The sequence below is a fragment of the Notothenia rossii genome, assembly GCF_949606895.1.
Source record: "Notothenia rossii genome assembly, chromosome: 10".
Taxonomy (NCBI): Eukaryota; Metazoa; Chordata; class Actinopteri; order Perciformes; family Nototheniidae; genus Notothenia; species Notothenia rossii.
Window position 1 is genome coordinate 25,787,530 of NC_136908.1, and position 23,699 is coordinate 25,811,228.

At 40.4% G+C, this 23,699-nt stretch overlaps 1 protein-coding gene across 1 annotated transcript in view; it reads left to right on the forward strand.

Moving 5' to 3' along the window:
• Nucleotides 1-22,279, forward strand: part of nudcd1 (NudC domain containing 1) — a 59,170-nt gene extending 36,891 nt beyond the window's left edge. The window contains exons 9-10 of the mRNA XM_079655108.1: nucleotides 15,568-15,727; nucleotides 21,604-22,279. Of these exons, the coding sequence (XP_079511234.1) occupies nucleotides 15,568-15,727; nucleotides 21,604-21,893 (450 nt within the window). The 3' untranslated portion in view covers nucleotides 21,894-22,279. The remainder of the gene's footprint in view (nucleotides 1-15,567; nucleotides 15,728-21,603) is intronic.
• Nucleotides 22,280-23,699: the final 1,420 nt, after the last annotated feature.

Sequence of the window (23,699 nt, forward strand, 5' to 3'; positions counted from 1 at the left end):
CTTTTACAACGCTCCAGACACAACCGCCGAGATGCTTTTTCTGTGCATTAAAGATGTCCTTGTTCGGCTAAATCTGCCGCTGGAGAAGCTGAAAGGCTACTGTTTTGATGGAGCTAGCAACATGTCAGGGAGGTTCAAGGGAGTGCAGGCAAGATTAAAGGAAACATGTCCTGACTCCTTGTTTGTCCACTGCGCAAACCACTCTCTGGATTTAGTGTTGCAAGAAGTGGCAAAAGAAGTGCGCCTTGTTGCCGATACACTGAACTTTGTTCGGGAAGTCACAGTTGTGATTAATGATTCAGCAAAGAGAAAAACGTTATACCAGTCTCTTTTTGGATGTGGAGAAGTGATCAACCTGCTTGCCCTGTGCCCAACTCGGTGGTGCGTCAGAGTTGTGGCACTGTCACGGTTGCTGGCATGCTATGGAGAGATGCTGCAGACATTTAGGACCTTGGAGAGTGACAGGATTGTCAAGGGGGAGACGCGTGCCAAAGTGGCAGGATTGCTCAAAAAGGGCACCACTACGCGCACAGTCTTTGGTTTGTTTGCCTGCGTTACCATGTTTACGCCATGTGAATCCGTGGCTCGGTCACTGCAAGGCACCAAAGTCACAGCCCTTGGATCAATGGAAGCTGCCAAACTTCTTTGCCAGCGACTGAACACACTCAGACAAGATGACACCTTCGCTGACCTTGTGGCCAAGACCAAACAATACACAGAGCGCTACAACTTGAAGCCTCCTCATCCAGTGCGCACCAGCAAGACCCCAGCGCGTTTTCGCCATACAGCGGAGGAGGAGGAACGGGAGTTGGAGAACGAGGGTAAATAAATAGGCCTAAATAAATAAATAAATAATGCCAACAGTATTTTTAAATTAATCATAAAGCTCATCGGTCTGTAATGTTGAAAGAATGCAACAAATACGCACACAGAGCGTGCTCTCCAGCATTTGTGGACAGATTTGATCTATCCATAGAAAACGATATCATAGTTCATAATAATGTACTACATCCATGTACGCTTATTTGCGAAATTAGCCTGCAATTAATCATTCATTACAACGGTATCAACTGACTAAATAACGTATAGGCCTACTTTCATAACAAACCATATTCATAATTTGAATTTAAATTGAAAATTTAAGGTTGACCCACCCAGCTTAAATAGGCAGCCCATATGGAAACTATTTGTTGGTTGTTGTTTAACTGTTATATTTAACTATTAAAGAATATCCAAGCCTGTGGAAGAGGGAATTGTTTGAGGCCCTGGACTTGGTGCGCACAGAGGTGGAGCGGCGCTTTGACCAGGAAGGACTCCGCGTAGCTGCAGGGCGAGAGCAGGCAGTTCTACAGGCGGCCCAAGGGAAACGAGTGGATGTGGGTTCCCTGGAACTGACTTCCTTTTCAAGAGAGCAGCTAAGCCTTGAGCTGGACATCCTGAGCGACGTGTGTAGGGGGCGAGAAGTGAAAACCATTCAGGATGTATTGGCCATTCTGCACACCTTGCAGCCCCAATCCCGCTCCATGCTGTCGGAAGCGGAGAGGCTCATAAAGCTCTGTCTGGCTCTGCCCATTTCTGTCGCGGCATCCGAGCGCTCGTTCTCGGCGTTGCGCAGGTTGAAAACGTGGCTGCGCAATACTATTAAGCAGGAGAGACTCACTCATTTGGCCATTATGAATGCGCATAGCGACCTTCTCGATGAATGCGATGTCTCGACCCTGCTTAAAGAATTTATCAGCAGAACAACGGAGAGAAGGTCTACTTTTGGAACAGTTTAAAAGCCCTTATGAGCGCAAAGTAAACCGTTATTTTTCTGAATGTTCCATTAGGCCTATGTTCGTAAAGGCTGTATTATTCTGTTGATTTTCTGAATGCTGTAGGCCTATGTTATCGCCTATTAGGCTACAGTATGTTCCTTAATAAAGGCTTGATTAATTCATTAATTCATTTTGTTTCATACATTTTCGTAACAATTAAGATGCTGCGTGTGTTTATGTAGCCTATATCTGTTATGTATAGGCCTAGGCTATTAGGCCTACGTGTCGAGTTCGTTAATCATTGATAGTGTGAGTTTCCCCCCCGACCCTCCCAGCAAAAATCCCGCACCCCCCCCCCAGAAAATAGTTCCGACGTCCCTGGATATGATGCAACGCACACTAACTGACAATACAAAAAGGTACGGCTCGACTTGGTCTGTTATTAAAAAAGCTAATTATAATCGCAAAGGTAGCCTCATGGTCGCACTTAATAAAAAATTAAGAGATAAAAGAAAGTAGGATACACCATGGAAATCAATTAGTGTTGCACGATTTGTTGAAAAACTGATATTGAGATAATTGTGGACAATATTGCGATTAGTTTGCCCTTTAAGCTGTTTCTTTATTTGTCAGAATTTTCGCAGCCACTGTGCATTCGTCATACTTTTGTCTTTGTTTCTTGGTACAAATGTGTTGTGTCGCCGCGTGATCTAGCAACTTTTGTTTTGCATATTATACAGAGAACCTCTTTTAGCTCAATTTAGTTGAATTTAAGGCAGAGGTCCCTTTTCTTTGGCCACCTTTATAGTGTCTTCCTGCTCGTTAATGCTAGCATCCATTTGCACTGTTCTCTGGCTCTGATCTGCGCAGCGGACAGTCATCTGAGCAGCATTTTATTTAGCATTTGTATTCCCTTAATCGTCCCACAGAGGGGACATTTACACTCTGCATTTCACCCATCCTAGTGTTAGGAGCAGTGGGCTGCCATTATGTACGGCGCCCGGGGAGCAGTGTAGGGAACGGTGCCTTGCTCAGGGACACCTCGGTAGCACTTGGTCTTTCGGGGACTTGAAACTGTGACCTTCCGATTCCGAAGCCAAGTCCCTATTGACTTCGCCACCACCGCCAAATGATCAGTGAATACGTTGTCACATTCACACACAACGTTTTATTTCTTTAAATTGCAACCTTGGGCATCAGCAACCTTTGCTATCAGAAGAATTATTTTAACGACTTGCCACCATGCTTAGTTTTCCAAGTCCGGCAGTATAACATTCAAGATGAGCCACCCCCACGAAAAAGCGCCTGGACAAAGACGTGGAAGGATGTGACGCATCTGTTATATCGCATTTGCGATTAGATGAATCGTGCAGCCCTGAGTGAGAAATTGTACTCAGTCTGGACTGAAGCACATTGCCTGGTGACACGGTTAAAAAACACAGAACTTGAGATGAAAACACAATATGTTTATATATATTTTTGTGGTTTTCAGAAAGAAATGGAAGTAGACTCAAGGTAGCCGATAAAAGGCTTCTCTTTTGTTTATTAAAAAGGGTTTGCATGTCAGATGAGTTGGGAAGACAGCAGTAGCCTTCAGGAGAAGCTGTTGTATAAAAGCAAACATTTCATCTGGAATGCTGCACAGCGAAAATTCCGCCTTGTGTTCTATGTTGTTTTCCAATTTATCTAAAGCATTGGGAGGCTCACACACAGCAAGGAGGATGGCAGCCGGTCTATCCTTCCATCCATAATGTATGAGGAGAAAAAACATCCTTCTCTTGTCATTATTGGTCCCAAGGTTGAAAACACAGGTCACATGTTGCGTTCTTTCTTGGGGACAAGGTGATCTATGTTAGTTGGAGAAAACAGGCTTACAAATTAAAAGGAAAATGTGTATTTATGAAATGTCTTTAGACTAAAGATTCACGTGTATTTCTCCAAAGAAAGTTATATGTAAGCTTTCAAACTTAGTGCAAAAGTATTTCCAAATGTCCAACCTTTATTTTTACAGAAGTATACAACATATTAAGCATAAGTGAATATTTGTCTTTTCCAAAACAGATATGTAGCAGTTTTAATAAATGAATGAATGCAAGCCCTTTAATGTTTCTCCCTCCATTCACTCAGCAAATAATGCAGGTAAGCTGCTGCACTTATATCAGGGGATTGTAATGGTACCTGTGCCATCAACTTTTTGAAGGACAGTGGTCTATTTGTTCCATACATGTGTGAGCGTATGTGTTTGCCTGGGTCTATCCAGGGATTCTTACCTTTCTATTCTTCCCCTCCCACCCTCATTGTATCCGCCTTAATGCTTCAGTCGCTCGCCTGCCCACTAGGACATGGGCTGACCTTTTTTCATAAAACCTTTCAGCTCGAAATTGTGGCACCTCTTAGTAATTTTCGCACCTTTTGTCGATGGGCTTATCTTTGGTGTCCGATCCCGGTTGAAAATAATGTTTTTTATATGTGTTTTCGAGATGGAGGCTGAGTCATATCCACTGGCCATAGATGTAATATCTTCTTACAATGGACTAATATGAACATCTCTTCACAGTATTTACTGAAGGTTTGGCTATCTTTAAAAAAGATTAAAAAAACGTAGGACATTTTCAGTTTCCTATGATTACTGATGACACCATCGTAAAACTATAAGTCATATTATATAAAAGAGATATTATATGTTTGAATCCTTACATTTGCAGATATTAGTTTAAAGTGATGTGTTTATCCTTTAAATATATTAGACATCCTAGCCGCATTGATCTACTGTTGTAATATAAATGTCATTTGGTCCACCACTTTGATCCAGAATATTAACAACTATTAATAAAAATAACATGTGTCCAGTCTGTGATGCAATAAAATCATTTCCGTTTATTAACAAAATTAATTTATATTTATTCCAGTATGTTGTTTTTTTGGAAGCCCACTGTTTATTTGAATCTGAGTGAGTGATCATGTGCTGCTGCTGGCTACCTCTAGTCCAGGGATGGGCAACTTTGATGGTAGTGGGGGCCACATCATTGATGTACTGGCCAACAGGGGGACGCAGATTCACTTGGAACACACACACAAAAATTCCATGTGTTGTATGTAATTATTAACAAATAAGTCTTCATTGACATTTTACAATCAAAGGGAACATCCCCCCAAAATGGGAACATCCTCTAATAAGCTCACTAAACAAATATCAGTTCACAGAAATGTTATTTCATTTTTACAAGTGGCATGTTTGTATTGAACAGGTTATTTAACAGTGGAATAAAACTATTTTAAACTATTGGAAAGCACGGAAAATGTGTGTGTGTTGAGATTAACCATTAAGATGACATAAACATGAAGTCATGAACACTAACCCAGACATTAGTTGTCTAACTTGAACCTAAAACACTTGTAGCCAGTCTCTGCATTCCCCTTATTCCACAATAAGGGGAATGTCAACACAGACACCCGTCAGCCTCTGCTGTTCCTCAGCACCCCTCCCTCCCTCCCGCTGAAATTATGAATGAAAAGCGTAGTAATCATAGATAACACGGCAGGGTCCGTGACAGTTTGTTTTCATCTGATTTCAAATAAACAAAGTCTTGGTTTTAAGAATATTAAACTTGTTTCGCCAAATTCAGATGATAAATACAACTTTTAAGCTTGTAAAGGCATAATTACAAGAAGCAACTTAACGTCACAGCAGGCATAACAACAGCCGGTGTTTCTTGTGAGGGTTTCCCCGGGAAACAAACACAATACACACAAATGCGTCACAGATTATTTTGCGGTATTTGAAATCATGTACGCAGCTCACGACGTAACTAGGAGTCTAGTGGACGGTATCAGTATCAGTTTTTTTTCTTCCATTAATTACGTTGTTTATAAATTAATCTGAGGGCCGCAAAAAGAGGAGGTGGGGGCCACATGCGGCCCACGGGCCGCCATTTGCCCATCCCTGCTCTAGTCATTCAGCTGCAAGATGAGACAAATATGATGTAAACAAGTCCAAACCTTCATGGTCAACCAGAGAAAATGTGACTCCACAAGCCAACCACCTCGTTAGAAAACAGAGAAAGATCGGCATCTCTTAACACAGTGAATGTGTGTTATTGTGTTAAAAAAAGACATTCTAGGTTTGAAATAAGGGAAAATGAAAATAATAAAATGTCTATTGTACATTTATGATCGCATACAAGGTCAACATGTATTTATAGTCAAACTGAACTGAAAGTTTCACGTCTCTGACTAAAGGAAGGTCAAATAACCCATCATGTCTCCCCTTGTTGTAAAAGCAAGTGAACAGCAGCAGCCTTACAGGAGCGTGACGGAAGTGATGATGAGGATGACACATAGTTGGCATTTCAACGAATGGCATTTGTGTACAGATGCATTTGCTTTGGCTGCGTAATACCATCCCCTTACTTTCTGTCCCTTATCTTCAAAGCCTATAAAACCTTTGATAAAAACCAAAGGGTATTGGCTAAAAGCTTTTTTTTTTTAAACTGGGAACAGGTATTGGCCTTATTATGTACAGCAAGTACACTCATACAACAAGACAATATAAAGTATATTAAACCAAAACATTTCAACACAAGATTTCCACCACGTTAAAAATGACATTATTGATTTGCTTAAGCTAAGAGAAAAAATGGGTCCATTGCACTGCGTACCAACGGCTGGAACTGCCAAGTCTGTTCATATTTTCTTTTCCATTGCCAGTCTTTAAACACTGCCACAGCCCATACTGTGTTCCTGTTTCGTTGACTTCCTTTTCTGCTGATTTCTCTAACGCTCTCCAATATGTATAAAAATGAATATTCAAAAGGAATTCCACTGTGTTTTGTGACGATGAAACAGTTATTGTAAACGGCCAATGTTCAATTTAATTGACTTCTTTCTGTTGATTGATGTGAACGCACATTGATCCACCTTAGCAATGGTTAGTTCTCCTTAGCAGCGGTCTGTTAGTGAAAATTCACAACCTCTAGATCAGGGGTGGGGAACCTTTTTCCTCTCAAGGGCCATTTCAATTTTTTCAACATCCTCCGAGGGCCGTACAAATTATTGACCTCTGCTTAAAAAAACAAAAAAAACACAGCCCATTCATTTGGCCTTTCTTTCATGCTGTGCAAAGAAAAAGCAACCTCTTAATCCAGATATCTCACCATGACTCGCGCATGCATGCACGTGCACGGTGTGGCATGAGCACCACAACAGAAAGATATGGACACAAGATGTGTGAAAATGTATTTAGTTTCATATCCATGTGGACAAGATTTAAGTAGGGGGGTACCTCACAGCCTCTAGGGGGGTCCAGGGGGCATGCTCCCCGGGAAGATTTGTTTTTAAATATTGAAGTTAAAAGCATCAATCTGGTGCACTTTGAGAGCAACAAGAAGAGATCTATGGATACATCTCTCAACACACATATGAAACAGAACTGTAAGCAGATTTTCTTTTTCTTTATGGATATTTTACAAATCACTCCCCTTTCAAACTGTATTCTTCTTTATTAATAACAACTTTGTTTTACTGTCATACAGTATTTTATACCTGTTTACTTTATTCTCTTATTTTTTTATAACTATAATGATCATATCAATAATAATAATAATAATAATAATACATTACATTTATAAAGCGCTTTTCCTGGTGCTCAAAGCGCTTACAAGCAAGTAAAACAAAATAACAACAGATACATAAAGATAAAATGAATAAAGATGATGATAAAGATGTGCCTTTTGCTCACTGGTTAGAGAAAAAGCTTCTTATATTCGTTAGCATAGCTAGCTAACCAGATGCTAATAACAACAAAGTTATTGACTGTATGATCAGTATGACAGATGAACAGATCGCCCACTGGGCTTTCAACTAAAGACACAGCCACGCAAAAACGGCGGCATGTGTACGGCTCCTTATGGGTACTGCAATTTCTCAAGTGCCGGAGCGGCGTTCTGGCTTTCTGGTGCTCTCTGTCAAAACTGCACCCCTGTCAGACACGTTAGGCTCGTGTTGTGTTCAAGGACCATAATCTTGGCCAGGAAAAACAGGCACTCGCTTTTTTTTATTCTTTTGCGGTCTATATTTCTTCAATTTTTTTATTTTTTGCGTGTGTTTATAAATTACCTCGAGGGCCGTACCAAATGGTCTCGCGGGCCGTATACGGCCCGGAGGCCGGAGGTTCCCCACCCCTGCTCTAGATTGTTCAAATCAGAATCGAGTATTCAGCTAAGTTGTGTAATGAGCAGACAAAAAGCAGTCAAATGACAAAACATATAAACACCATTCAGGGGCGGCGGGTAATGTAGGCTAGGGAAGGCTAAGCCTTCCCAAATATTTGTGTCACTGCATCCTGGTAAAATAAAAATATAATGTATAATGTTTCGTGTCTTTGACATTAGCACTGCTATACACAAGTTATTGAGCCGTTTCCGCTCTACATCCTGAACTCCTCCCTTCGATGCAATGCACTTCCGTTTTGGCGGACTGGGTTTGTTTTGCTAGCTAGCTCCGTTGTGCCGACAAAGCACTGATATCGCAGAGACAAAGAGGATATAACAATTACAACATGAAGAAAAGTGGTTCGGGAACTACGTGTGCGGTAGTTGGTTGCAATCACTCGAGAAAGCACCTGAACGAGTGGTTAGATAGAGAGTGCTACGACCACAAACCAGCACCCAGCACCCAGCCATGTTGTTCATTAAATACAGATAAACACAACAAATACTGCATGCATTGTATTTTTTAATATTATATATGAATATTTTCATAGTGATGTAATTGTGTGGGCTGCTTTTATATTTTAATTTGTAATACCTGTTAGGATTAAACATGTGATCTTTCTTGTTGAAGCCATTTCTTTAGTTTCCTCTCAACAATTAATTAATTCAGTGTTATTTATGTACAGTATGAGCTTAATATGAATGATGAACTGTGTTAAAAGAAATTGTAGCACTCTAAGGAACATATGAAATGCAATAATGCAATAACAGTGCAATAATGAAATGAAATTACATCAAACTTTATTTTCACTCAAACAGTACAGGCACATATGATATATTGCACAGCATAAAGAGATCATGTAAATTGTGCATTATGTAAACAACAGACAACTGTTGGCTCCTGTGGGCATGACCTAAATAAGGCAGTTTATTTTGGTTTTAAAATGCTGAGATATTTACTGCAGAACTGTAACCTTCCCTCAACAAAATCGTCAACAATTTTCGGGAGCATGTGGGCAAAGTAGAATGTGCGCAGCCTTATGATATGCCTTCAGACTGTCCATTGCTTTTCCATCTATTGCCATGGATTGAACGAAGTAGGAGCAAATTTTGCTGTACGTTATGCTGGGCCACGTCGTCATGTTATCCTCCCAGTTTTGCATTGAATTCGGGTGGGGGAGAGTAACGCCATCTCCAGTCAAAGAAGTAGAATCGTGTTCCCAAGCTAGCATCACTGTTAGCATCGAAATCGCTGTGTTTACACCAGTGCCCGTCTGACTGTTTACACCGGTTTACACCGACAGACGCTGTGCAAAAGACTTCCGGCGGAAATGAAGTGCATTTGTGTAGGGTTATGGCGCTACCCGTGGTTTGGCGCGTAAACTTGTCTATACAGCCACCTGTGCCATGTAGGCCTACCACGAAGCCTGTTCAACATATCCTGGATATGTTTGAGTTACCTTAACTAACCCTAACAAACGAGATCTCGCTAAACGGTCATACGACGCTGGTTATCAACTCGGTAAATCAAGCCAGGAATTCTCTCTCCACCTGAGAGCGCGTTCACATGAAAGGGGCGGGGCTAGCAACCTTTGACCAATCACAAACAGGGACAAGTGTACTGACAGCGCAGCGTCATACTTCATTAATCAAAAGTCAACTATAATAAACAAATATGAACTTTAAACATCCATGACTTAAAAATATAATCCAGGATACAAGCCACGTGCAAGGTGAATATAGAACAACTGGTTAAAAAAGAAATAAACTACTGTTTAGTGTTTGAAAGCGTACAACAGGTTTATGATATCACTGCCCCATCTAAGACACGAGTGGATCTGACTTTAATTACATTTGAATTGAGTGTTTCGTCAACTTAATGTGTTGCTTAAAATAATACTTCTGCATACAGTATGTGACAATGTAAGTGTTGCACGGCCAGATATGGCTCAAGAAGCTGATCGGATAAGGAAATATATGATCTGATTGATGATGTGATATGAATGATAAGTGCGACACGTCGGCTTCTTCTCTGCATACGGCAGTTCAAACTGTATTTCCTTTATCCTGTAATATGACTTGATAGATTTAAACTCCGCACACTGAGCTCTGATTGGTCAGCAGGCGGTGCTTTCACTGAGTTGATCTCTTTTCTATAGACGCCGGAGGCGGGCAGCGTCAGGTAAAAAAAAGTGATTTAGCCTTCCCAAACCTGAGCCTCACGCGCCGCCTGTGACACCATTCTGTTTCTGTTACATGGATGCTTTAGAGCAGGGGTGTCAAACTCAAATACACAGTGGGCCAAAATAAAAAAATCTGTACTAGTCGAGGGCCGGACTGGTTCAATGTTTATTGCAAAACGTATTGAAATTAACTTATTGCACATATTAAACCTGGAACTAACAAAGCTTAAATGATTGCCTATAAAAACAACATTAAAAATTAAATAATCAGTTGCATTCATTTCTTATGGCTCTATCTGCAGCTTTTCCTCAGTCATTTCTTATGATTACATTTTTCCGCAGGCCAACAACAGCTTCAAAAAAACTATTTCCCTCAAAGAAAGAAACCAAACATTCCCTGTTATCTCAACAAAGAAAGTGCAGAAGGAAACATCCATTGAAACTCAGTGTGCTGCTCTGTGATGCTAGTTCAAGCCGATACTTGGCATCTCATCTTGGGTGCAAGTTCATCAATGTTTGGACTCAGGCTCTGAGCTGAGGAAACCCTCAGGATTGAGTGAAGGTTTGCTTGCAATATACCGGTGGGCCAGGTCTAATAGTAATTAGAAATTATCCTGCGGGCCGAAATTAAATCCAAAGTGCCTGATTTGGCCCCCGGGCCTTGAGTTTGACACATGTGCATTAAAGGAATAAAATGATCTCAAAATGATTATTTGTATATCAGTTACTCATCCTGTGTTACTCAAACTCTTTCGCAGCATAAACAGAAAAAAGTCTTGATGAATTGAAGGATATCTGTACAACGTATTACAACAGCAAAACTGCATACATGAAAAACATCAAAACAACAATCCAAGTCTCATTTATCTGGTTGTACAGTATGCTAATTTCTCTATTTTTGTTCAAATCGTACTTTGAAAACTGCTCCTCCACTACCGTTTCACGCTTTATATGGTGCACTCGCTTTCCGGGCAAATTGTTCTTCTCCGCAAGCTTGAGCTAAAAGAGGCATGTAACAAAAACACTGTTTTTTTCCTAATGAATCCAAGGTAAGACCAGGTGAATAATTGATCTACAAATGTTCCTTTTATTAATTTCTTTAAAAATATGGAACCATAAGAGCGTTTCCGCTGTGTCCGGGTCATCCACAGGCTTTAATAGAAAGCTCAGTTCTTAGAGAGCAGAGCTTTCTATTAAAGCTGAGCTTACCTTTCATGTGTTTTTTTTTTGCTGTTTGTGTCTTTCTATAATGGAATGCCATATCTCTGTTCAGCAGGTAACACAGGAATTAGCAGGAATTTAGATTCTGGATTAAAGAGGTGATTCCCATGCTTTGTTTTGCTGCCTGCACTGAAATCCTCCTCATTCAAAGGAGGCTTTGTGAAGCAATTAAATAGAAAAGGAAATACGTTTATTTTATATTTGTCTTGTTACTGTGGCTCGGATGAACTTTTGATAGAGGTTTTGTTTCTTCAGTTTGTAGGGCAGGACCTGAACCCTCTGTTGTGCACAGAAAGCAGGTCAGACACTGCTGAAAAGAATCTGATAAAAGCCTCATGATAGATTTTCCATTTTAAGAATATGACCAATAATAAGCAAAAGAATATCACAGGCAATGGTTTCATGTTCAAAAACTCAGACCAGGCATAGGTAGCGGAATATATTTAAGTCATTCAAAAGCCATACTTAATCGCTGACATTGAAATGTCAAAAATAATTGTACCTTTGAGATGTGCTACAGACGGAAATTGAGTTTTATTTTTGTGTCTAATGTAATTCCTAAGACATTTAGCAGACTTACAGTTACCAAATATATATATCAAACAACAACAATAGAGAATACATCCACTTCCAGCATCTATGAATACGTGCTGAGATTTATGTCATAGCTGTAAGATTGAAATGAATATAATGAAGATATAGATTTTCAGAAAGTATGAAAGGTTTTCCATAAAAGTGTATATTTGTGTCAAGTCATTAAGTCAGATTGTTTTTATTGGTGCCTATTTATTTCAAATTCAAGACTTCTCTTTGGATAAAAACTATATGTAGTATTAAATGTTTTAAAGGGACTTATTGGTCAGAATATTGGTGGTCGTTGTATGTTTCAGGCTATTTTGTGTGAAGTTTTTCCCCGATCATTGCATCTTTTAATGTATGAGATATCTTTTTTTAAGTAGGACACTTTTGGTGAATTTGGTATAGAAAAGTGTACATGTTGCTATTTACAGGGTCTCAGTGAAGGATCCGTGGGTAGTGGGCCACCAACAGATGGCAACACTTTGAGAAGATTTTCATTCCTTTCTGTATTTCCAATGTTATCTTGAAAATATGAAAATAGTGTTAGCTGTAGGATTTTGACTAAATATATGTTAACCTTCAAATAAGAAACATGCGGTCGGTAAAGGTTTCGTGTTAGGTGCAACACAATATGACACGGACCACATGGTAGAAGATAGAACTAGATTTGTGTCTAATGACTTGGCCCAAGATCCCCTCTCATTTACACTGGCATACGTTTTTTATAGAAATAACTTTTAACCACGTCTTGAACTGATGACTACTTTCAGTATTGATAAATCAACCATTTATTTGTTCAATTTGCAAGTAGTCTGCAGTGGCCATGGCGTTTCCTAACAGTGGCCTTTTTCCCCTGACCAGCAGTCTAAAACAAAAAGTTAGGCTTTGGGTTGACCAATTAATTAAGGGTTAACGGACAACCTCCTTTAGTTTCTTTTTTTAAAGAAATATGAAAGCTGTTTCGAGGTCTGCTGATTTTTCATCTGTATTTTGTTAATGCTCTTATGAGCACAAATGCAGTTAAATGTTATGGTGTGGTGGCAGAAATTGATAGGTTTCAAAAATATGGTCTTATAATCCTGGCACAACACAAAGTATATTGATAATACTCCCTATGGCAGCTGTGTGCCATGATGGCTGCCATTTTTATAGCAGCTGATATAAGAGAAGAATCTCTCAGTGCGCAGAGGAGAAAACTAATCATTGAACTCATGAAATCCTGCACACTCTCTGTCCTCCACAGCAGAAGCAATCTTCTGATTTAAATCAACATTTATTCTTTGTTTTCTAGTTATTGTTATGCTGTTTCATTGTTCACAAATCATGACCCGTGCAGTCGCCATTGTCAGGCAACTCTCACACACTCCAGTAAAACGTGAGTGAACGTCTGCTGCATGCTGCAAGTCAAAACACAAGTGGCAGGAAAATGAGTTTAGAGTGGAGGCGTGATGGCTTGTCATTGGGAGAGATCGTCAACCACCAAAATATGTGCTGGTTTATGCTGAGTTTTCAATGCCTGTCGAGTGTGTGTTGAGATGGGGAGGACAGCCTGGGAGACATGTTGGCAGTCAGACCCGCAGCCTGTGGGTTGACTCAGTGAGGGATCTGTGTGAACAGTCAAATGTGGAGGAGCAATTATGACAGAGCAACGGTCATTGTCTCTCCAAAGCAAATGGACTCAAACTGGAATAGCCTGGAATCACACACATGCAATCATGTCAAGCACATAAATCATGAAGAAGTGTATTTGGGATCAATACATGGATTATTATCATATCTCGTACTATTCAGTGCAGCTTTACACCCACAATGGCCACGAACAGTAACTGTAACTCCTTCCAGTTATAGAACAAGGAAGAGGTCTTTTAAAAAACATATAAAAGTATACAACACATGAAATGCATGTATGTATGTGTTTGAATGTGTGTATGTATGTTTTACAAATGACTGCCTCTAAAGCTGTTATAGGCAGCAAACAGCTAACACATTTATAGCATGCAGCACATCTCACAATCTGTCCTACTAACATAAACATTACATTTGCTTGAAATACGCCAAACCATAATAAGTGCGGGTGCATTGGTTTTAAATGGGCTAAATCCTTAAGCTGGTTTATTTGTATTTGACCCAAACATTTTTAAACAGGAAAAAACTTTTAAAGAAAATATACATAGTGGATATATATTTTTCTGTAGGAAGAGGACATATTATGCAAAATGTCGGGTTTAATATTTGTATTTTATCCCTCTACTGCAGTGGTTCTCAAACCTTTTCTGTCAGGCCCCCCCTTTGGAGAAAAACAACACAAATAGTCAGGCTCAGTGGCGGCGCCAGAGATATATTTTGGGGGTGCTGTGGGGTAGCTTGACGTTTCATAGAGGGTGCTCAAACATTTAGGGTTTCCCATTAATGTACCGGTCGCAACAGTGGAATTTTCTACTGCAACAATCCCCACGCATATACACAGTGTACCCGCAACTGTTACAATGAAGGCTCGATAATCAGCTCACGGCATATAGGTGTAAGCAGGGGTAAAGTGCTATTTTTATACGTGGTGTGTGGACCTTACATAGGGGGGTCCGGGGGCAAGCTCCCCCGGGAAGATTTTTAAATATTGAAGTTAAAAGCATCAATCTGGTGCACTTTGAGAGCAAAATGAAGAGATCTATGTATACCTCTCTCAACACCCATTTGAAACAGAACTGTAAACAGATTTACTTTTTCTTTATGGATATTTTACAAATCACTCCCTTTTAAAATGTATTCTTTTTTTAATGTCATATTGTATTTCATACCTGTTTTTAATTTATTCTCTTATTTTTGTATAACTATAATGATCATATAAACGTGTGCCTCGGAAATAATTGTTTACATTAATGGCGACCAAAACGTTTGAGACCCACTGAGATAACACTGAGAGAGTCCTTTAGCTCACTGAGTCTCTCAGTCTGACAGGAGAGGACTCTCCTCCACTTTGTTGTTGAAAAAACTCCTTATATCCGTTAGCGTAGCTCGCTAGCACCAGAAGCTAACAACAACGATCTCCGGTACCGGTGCGCTCTCTCTCTCTCTCTCTCTCTCGCTCGCGCACGCACACAAAATGGCTCGTTCCACACACAAACAGAGCCAAGCTTTAATGAAACACAGAGACCCAGACGTAATAGTACTGTACTGTATCATATTATTTTCGAATCAATAATTTTTCTTAAATATGATTTTTTTTTTTTTATGACCATTTTTCCTCCTGGTCTCTCGCACCCCACCCCCCCTGTCATGCCTCTGATGACAGTATCAGGGCGCGCCCCCCACTTTGAGAACCACTGCTCTACTGTGACATGTCTCCATGCATTAATGTAATGATGAATTCTCAATACTGCATCCTGGTTTCTTCTACCTTCATTTCCATTGAAAACTTGAGAGCTTCACTGTGCTACATTCTCTGACGTCTCAGCTGTCAGAAATGCCAATTATATATGAAGTGTGAAATGATACACTGCAGATTAGTTTCACCTCTATTAATGGAACACTTTTGCAAGTAAGGGCCAAAGTGTTGAAATAGTAACGCAGCAGGTACATTCACTAATTTGCTGTGGGGACATTCTCTCCCCCTCTCCACAGGTGAATCTGGGCAGCCATCAGTACCTTTTCACAGTGGACGTGAACCCCTCTGAGATGCCTTGCCTCTGCCTCAGGCACGATGTGGACGCTCTGCTGTGGCAGCCTCGACCCCAACAGCCCGGCAACATGTGGGAGCACATCGCCACGTTCAACGCCTTAGGTAAGATCAGAAACCAAAAACACGCCTTCTGATGGTTCTATTAAGGGGTCCATATGTTGTATTTGCAATAGTGTTTTCTAAAAACACAGAGTATGTTAAAAATGTTTTACGATTCACAAAGTCGAAAGATTTGAGGATATTACAGGTCAGAACATTTTTACTGCTAGTAAAGGTTTAGATGTCAAAGCGCTCTGAGTGAGCTGCGAGCCATTTATGTTTAATACTGACATTTTATAAACCTTTTTATTTATTGTAACAGATGCACTTCGCTCAGAATGTAAACTCATTTTTTGGAATAAAGTATAAGAAAACCACACCAAAGAAACAAAAAACTCAAATGTAATAAGAAAATACAAATTAATACAACATGCAAATGAAAAATGAATACCGACATTAATAGTAACGTACTTTTATATATAACATGCTTAATGCATTTCTCACTTCATTTAATATTTGCTAAAATATGTTTTTAATGCTACAGTGTTTATATCTGTATTTGCATCCATTTGATGCCATCTTCTAGATCAGGGGTATTCAACTAAAATTCAACGAGGTCCAGTTAGAGAAAATCTCCCCATACAAAGGTCCGGAACATCAAAATGTCTAACTTGCTTTATGAATTAGTGTGATATATATTGAAGTAGCCTGCAGCTTTATCAACGTCTGCATGTAATCAACAACTGACTGCCAATCAAATAAAGAAAGTACAATTCAAAAACAACAATATTTATTGTCAATTAACATTGAACTATACAGATATACAGTAAATACTGTGGATATGTGTAATATTCCTCTCGGGCTGCATTTAAAAATAAAATAGAGAAAATAAATAAAATAACTTTTGAAAATATGTGCAGCTTAAAAGTGCTTAATTTTAGATAAATAAAATAAAGTGTAGCAGCAGCTTGAGTTTCCCTTTTTCTTTGTTAACCGTTTCACATCATGACTTAACTGTTTCAGCCAATTATAGAACAATATCAGTCTTTACAGATTATAACAATTGAACAGCTTTAAAGTTTCTCTTTCTTTCCCTCTTATATTGCAGTCCCTCACTCACTTTGTTTTATTCAGTGCAAGAATTGAGCTGGAGCTTGTCCTGCCAGGAGTTTAGATCTGGGCTGAAATGGTGTCAGGGCCATTCTCACACATACATGCAGGTGCTCATTGGTTAGCCTCGGTAAGCCTGCCCTGGAACGATATTCAGTTTTAATTTTGATCCTGGTGGACTGATCATATTGGGCTCTGAGACTGCTTATTTGTTGTGACCTCAGTTCTGACTTGAGAGGGAATGTTTGGTCAAACACTTTGTGTTTTGTGTCATGGTTGCGTTTTGGCACTTTTAATGAGCGCCACGGTCTGTGAATGAGACACACTGGTATTGTGCTCATACTTGCCAACCCTCCCGATTTTCACGGGAAACTCCCGATTTCATAGCCCTCTCCCGGTTTCCTCCCGGGGTCATATTTCCCCCGATTTCTGACAAAATCAGATTTACTCACGACTGTTTCCACTCTGACTTTAATACAGCAACACCATTGTTTGGTTTCCATGGTAGCGCGTCTCTTCAATAGCGTGCGCAACTGAAAGTCAGAGGCTGAGGAAGATAGTCACAGAAAACAGAACAAGAATCGACAACTCGACCCTCTGTTCACTCCTTTCCTCCAGACCACAAATATGCACAGGTGGTACAGGCCGCAAGGCAGTGCACTTAGAACTACAATAAGCATGTTAATGTTAATCTAACAGCTCCGGCGATCCACTATCCGGCGATCCGCCTGTTGCCGACCCCTGTTCTAGAGTCTGACTTATATTCCGCCAATAAAATGTATTTTAAATATTTGGCGAGACTGTCAAAAGCTATAGTTCACACTAGGAATACATTTAAATAAACGGTTATGGCTGAACACATTACTCTGCAGTGCCCCTAGTGGTCAAATGGTCCACAAGGTCCCTTTAAGACTTGAGTTAATCAATGTGTGTAGGTGAAGATGTAAGAAGCATTTTCAGTGAAGACCTTCATTAATTGACTTTTTGATGAATCATGACACTTTGATTTGAATGACCCATCTATTTAGCTTGTATCACTTCTTGTAGCATAAAGGGGACGAATGAATTGAAACAGAATCTATGACAGATCCGCTCTGCATATAAACCCTTTAAAAAGATAAACTGACTGTTGAGTTGAGACTGCTGTTTTGAATTAAACTCCAGATCTCAAATCAAAATGTCAGCCAGTCTTCTCATTTGTGGAGCCGTGTCGCTTTCACTATCTGTCACCATTCAATGTATCCTCTCATTCATCTCTGCTCAACGACAGCTTCTGGAACAAGTCTTATTTCAATGTTCCACTTTGACAGGTATGACTTTATTTGTTTTCTTAACACTCAATATTTCCCAATCCGTCCATCTCAGTTTGGAATAAATCATTCAGTGTGACAGGTCATTTGAAAATAATTATGTATTTCAGTGAAAAATGATTTGGAGAGAAATTATTTGTTTTAAATCAAACTTATACTAATAATAATACATTTGATTTATTAAGGTGCCTTTCAAGGCTCTCAAGGTTGCTGCATTATGACATGCTGAGTTTCTTTCTTTTCTCCTTGCACTGGAGTAGGTGTCCAATAAGCCTGGGTTTTGTGACATGGGAGTTACACAACCCAACGATTGGTTTGGTATTGATTATGCAGGTTGAAGCTCTACTAGGCAACATTGTTTCTTAAAACTAATGTCATTAGAGTAAATGCCAATGTTGAGCAGCAGTAGAGAGTTATTGAAACACCCTGGTGTCAGATGGGGATTCTAGGCAAACAGGAAGTAGCTAATCTGATAAGAGTGAAAGATCATTTGTTTTTCAGCAGAGATGGGGAGCACCGTCTAAAAACAAAGGTCAGCTCATCGGGTTCATCAATCTCCACGTCTTTTGTCCTCTCTTGCTTTTTTGATATGAAATAAGACCTTCTGTTTAACAAAACATGAACTTGCTGTGTGTAAGCATACAAACTGGAAGCTATGTCACTGTTGAAGGTTTGAATAGGATTTGTAGGGACTTGAATAAAGTAGCAATTATTGTTTGATTATCTAGAACGTCTTCTTCAAATGACTAGCTTTTTCCTTTCAGTCAAAACCCTAAGGCAGGGATCATCAACTACATGTGTCCAGGGGCCAACATGTATCCAATAGACACTATCGCGGGCCAGCGATTTTTATATAGTCCACAATGCTAGTGGAGCACGCTCAGGTACTGCGGACCGCATAAAGCTTAGCAGACTCTTCAGGCTAACGAAGGATCACTTCTAGGCAGGGTTGGGAGGGTTACTTTGTAAATGTAATCATTTACTGAATACTGAATACATGCTCTGAAAGTAATCAGAATACAGTTAGTTACGTATTCAGATTACTTTTGGAATACTTTATTTTTCCATAACAGATGGGTGTCTGGTGCACAGGAGACACTTATTTTACTGTTTTAATGGCTTATCAAGAACTCAAACACAACATCTTGGTGTCATTCTGGACAGCTCCCTCTCATCTGCACCCCACATAAAAAACATCACCCGGACTGCATTCTTTGTACTGTCTTAAAACCTTTCCTTGGAATATGTTATGAATTTTAAGGTGTCCTTGAGTGCTTTGAAAGGCGCCCTTAAATAGAATGAATTATCATTATTATTTATTATCTGAAACGATGTAATAACTTTTAAAACTGTTTGCAGTCACTTGCCCCATGTATTCAGCAGCAGCAGGCCATTCACTTTGATTTGATCCCGTTATGAAATGTCATAATTTCAAGTATTCCAAAATGTATTCACTTCAGGTTTACGAAAGTAACTGTAATCAGATTACTCGTTTTTCAAATATAACGCCAGCTGAATACAGTTAGCCTACTTGATTTTTGTATTCTGATTACGTAACGCCGTTACATATTCCGTTACAACCCGACCCTGCTTCTAGGCTACTGAGCCGCAGCTCCTGCCTCTCTGTTGGACTCTGTCGCAGCGGGGCTGCTGCTGTGGAGCGCACAAAGAAGACTGTTCACAACGAAGGATCACTTCTTCTTCAAGGCAGGGAAGGTTTCGCAGTAGGCAGTCTACTGTCCCGCATTTGCTGCCTCTCTGTTGGACTCTGGTACTGCACCTTATTCATGAGACGTTGTAAAAAAAAAAATGGGCGGGGGGCGAACGCAGTAACCACTCCGCCAACGCCACAGTCACCCAAGTCGCGCGGGCCGCCAGTTGGTGGTCACTGCCCTAAGCAAGTATGGTAGATTTGTTTCTCCATATGATTAATCGAGTATATTACATGAATACTCAATCATTGAAAAAGATATGCATAACTCTCACTGAACCCAACTGCTCATGTCACTGCATAATTACTCTGAGTCCTAAACCCGGAATAGCTTAGCACATATCACTTTCAGGTGCCCTCGCCCTGAAGTCAATGTTTTATTTGAATGAGATATTGCGTGCGTGCGTGCGTGCGTGCGTGCGTGCGTGTGTGTGTTGGAGCTATGTGCAACTCAAGGCATATGCTCGAACGGGAGCTGCCTGGACGCTGCAATCATGTTGCGCGCACTATCCGTGCTGAGTGTGCTGACTTTTCGTACAATGTCCCACTGTCTGGCTACCTGCATAAAGTCAAGTGCTCGGCGCAGTTGTGGCGAAATGTCGCTCCTCTGTTTTAATTTAAACAGCTCCTTATATCCGTTAGCGCAGCTAGCTAGCACCAGATGCTAACAACCAGTGGCGTTTTCTCCTGGAGGCCAAGGGAAGCCAGGCTTCCCCTGTTTTTTCGGATTGTAGTTATAATTTTAATAAATAAATAAAAACACTTCGTTTAGTTTCGGATTTTTTTGTTGTGTGTTGCTGCCGGCCCGTCTCTCCCCCATTCTCATTGAGTATTTTACAAAGAGTGAAACAGCGCCCCTCTAGATGTTATGGTGAAACAGTATATTGCACTCTCTGTTGCGAGAGGAGGCCAGCCGAAATTTGCTTCCCTTGGTGAAAAAAAATGGAGGGATTGACCAATCAGATGAGGCTCACGTCATGCCCCTGCCAACCTGTGATTGGTCAGGGCCATGCCAAGGGAAGCCAGAGGCGGCTGGCTTCCCTTGCCTCACAATCCAATCAAATCGCATCAATTCAGTGGTGCAGTGACGCGTCCCAAAAAGCGGAAGTAAGATGCGCTCGGTTTCCCTCGACAAAATAGCAATGGGATTTCTCCATAGGATTTTGGAAAATAGCTCGAAAAAAGGTCAGTGGAAAATGAACCTGTTAGGTAAATGCACATTTTGTTCAGTCGGATAATATCCACATGTCTACCCTACTTTTATAATTTTCGAATCATAAATCTAATCGATTGAAGATAGATAGCGTCACTGCACCACTCTCACCGCCGTTAGAAAGTAGCAAGCAACGGAAGCAAGTGCAATTATGGAGGGTGGAGATTTGGAGTATTTAATCAAAAATAATTGTACTAAACTTCCGCTGCAGCAGCAACAACAAATACAATCTGATGACAGGCCAATGCCCAAACTGGAGCTGTGTACAGCGAGGAACAAAGGAGCGAACCGGACGCAAAACGTTAAAGGTCTCCTGATTTAGTTTGCGAATGAATGCTTATTAGAGTTTCGGCTGGAGAGTACGTGCGGACCTGTCGGTCAGATAACAGGCGTGTGTAAGTCCTGCATCTGTATGATACAAATGTGTGTAAAATGATACCGGGCGCTGTAATCACTCATCTGGTTACGTTATTACATTGACCACCAATGCGTTAACTTGACAGCCCTAAAAAAAATACATCATCCCTGCACCACTCCAATGTGAAGGTGTATCCTTTCACAGATCTGCTTATCTGTCACTATTGTGTTTCCACAGGCTACGTCCAGGCCTCCAAACGGGATAAAAAGTTTGCCACCTGCCCTCCTAACTTCTCCTACGCTTCACTGTGCGAGTGTCTCCGCCGAGCATTCATCTACAGACAGCCGTCGCTGGTGGAAACCGTCCTCTTTAACAGGAAGCAGGGCCGGCAAGTAGGACAGGTTGCCAAGCAACAGGTGGCCAGCCTGGACTCCGATAAGCCAATCCTGGGCTTCAGAGCAACCAATGAGAGACTGTACATCCTGACCTCCAGTAACCTGTTTATACTAAAGGTCAATAATAATTAGATTTGTTTTAGATCTTCATCTCACCTCCCCCTCGGAGCGTGATCATTCCAAACTTAAGATGTTTTATCTGAACTTCCTTATGTGTTAATGTGTACTCTCTGTTCTCAATGTTGGTTTACTCATGTTTCAACTCCCACTAGTCTTCTGTGCTGCAAAATGTCTTTAAGATCAAGGAGCCATGTCATGTTTACTAGAGCTGATTGTTTCCAGGATAATCATTAAGAAAATGTATGTAAAAGGTTAAATAATCACATCAATTGAATGCTTTATTACGCTTTGGTCAAATGTCATACACGTGATAACTTTGAATGCTCTCTGCATTATTACATACATCTGTAATGCCATGAATTCCGGTTCATAAATATAAATGTGTGCATCACTCTTAATGACAGTTTTTTTCTGAAGGCTTGCAGTGTTGCACCAAGGGATGGTCGTAGTCATTTGTTCGATGGTCCGTGGGTAGGTGGACACTGAGGACATCCCTCTGCTTGGCTCATTGTACAGCCTTTACTGTGAAAGAAGAATGAAAGAAGCCAACATTGATTTCCATACATTCCTATTAACATGTTTCACTCATCTCACAGGCTCCTGCTGCATTAGCCTCAATCTTGGACGGATCATATCTGAAGCCTAACATCTCTGGAGGTCTAAAAATGCAATCATGGCTTTTTAGGAGTTGAAGGTTGAAATGGAAATCTTACATCCTTGGAGTATGTTTATAAATGCATCTGATGCATTGCTCCTCTGGGATACTACAATACATGTGGCCTTTAGAAACCAGAAACGGTTCATACAGAAAAGTTCAGGTTTTCAACTTTTGTACTTTTACTCAGCATCATTAGCTACATTGTCACATCTTAAAGATCCATCTAGTAAACAAAAATGCCTGTCTTGAGCTAACTCGTCCAAATCGTCCAAATAGATACAAAAAGATTCAAGAGAGACACTAATGGACTTTATGTTAAAAGTGAAATATGGTCCCTATTCTCTTTAATAGTAAAACAAGAAAAGGTTAGAGGGACACAATCAGGGGAGATACAGGGATGAAGGTCTTCTTAGGATTATACCTGAAAAAGGCTTCAACACAACAAACCCTTTGACTCCTGTGAGAAATAGATCCATATCAGTGACTTTTCATGGTAGGCTGGAGGCAATAATAAACTGAATTCAGACAGCCTTTTAAAACATTTGGATCTTCAGAAATGATAGATAGGACAACTGCTCTAACAAATGTATTGATCAGGTTTGAAATGGCCTGTTGTTGTGTGAACTGAATCAACAAAGGTACATTGTTGTCTCAGTCGAAAGCAGTTCAGCTTCACCATTCAATAGTCTTCATCAGGACGGGCAATTTTCTGAAGACTATGTGCAATTTGTGTCCTCAGTTCCCCGAGTGCTGCCAGTTTACAAGGCGGTTTGTTTTCCTCAGCTAAGCCACTGAAGGCTGTGGATAATGACCCTTTTCTCTCTTCTCCGTCAATGTTGTTCCCAAGAAAATCCGCTTTTGCTCTGTTTTTATTTCATTACTGCTGTGCAATTGAGTTAGACTCCACCGCTTGTTTTCATTAGCTGTACAGAGCATCCCTAGAATACTTGAAGTCGGCCTGTCAGAACCGCTAAATGTCTCCGCGGATGGCCTCTGTCTTTAATCAAAAATCGTTTTATCAAGCTGTGGGACCACAGAGAATTGAGTAATGGAAGCTAGTTACGCTCGCTCCTGTGTTTCCCTAACCCTTCACCTCGCTGCCATCACAACATCCCTTCACAAAGTGGGCTCTTTGAGGACTTTATTGAACAAGTGTTTTT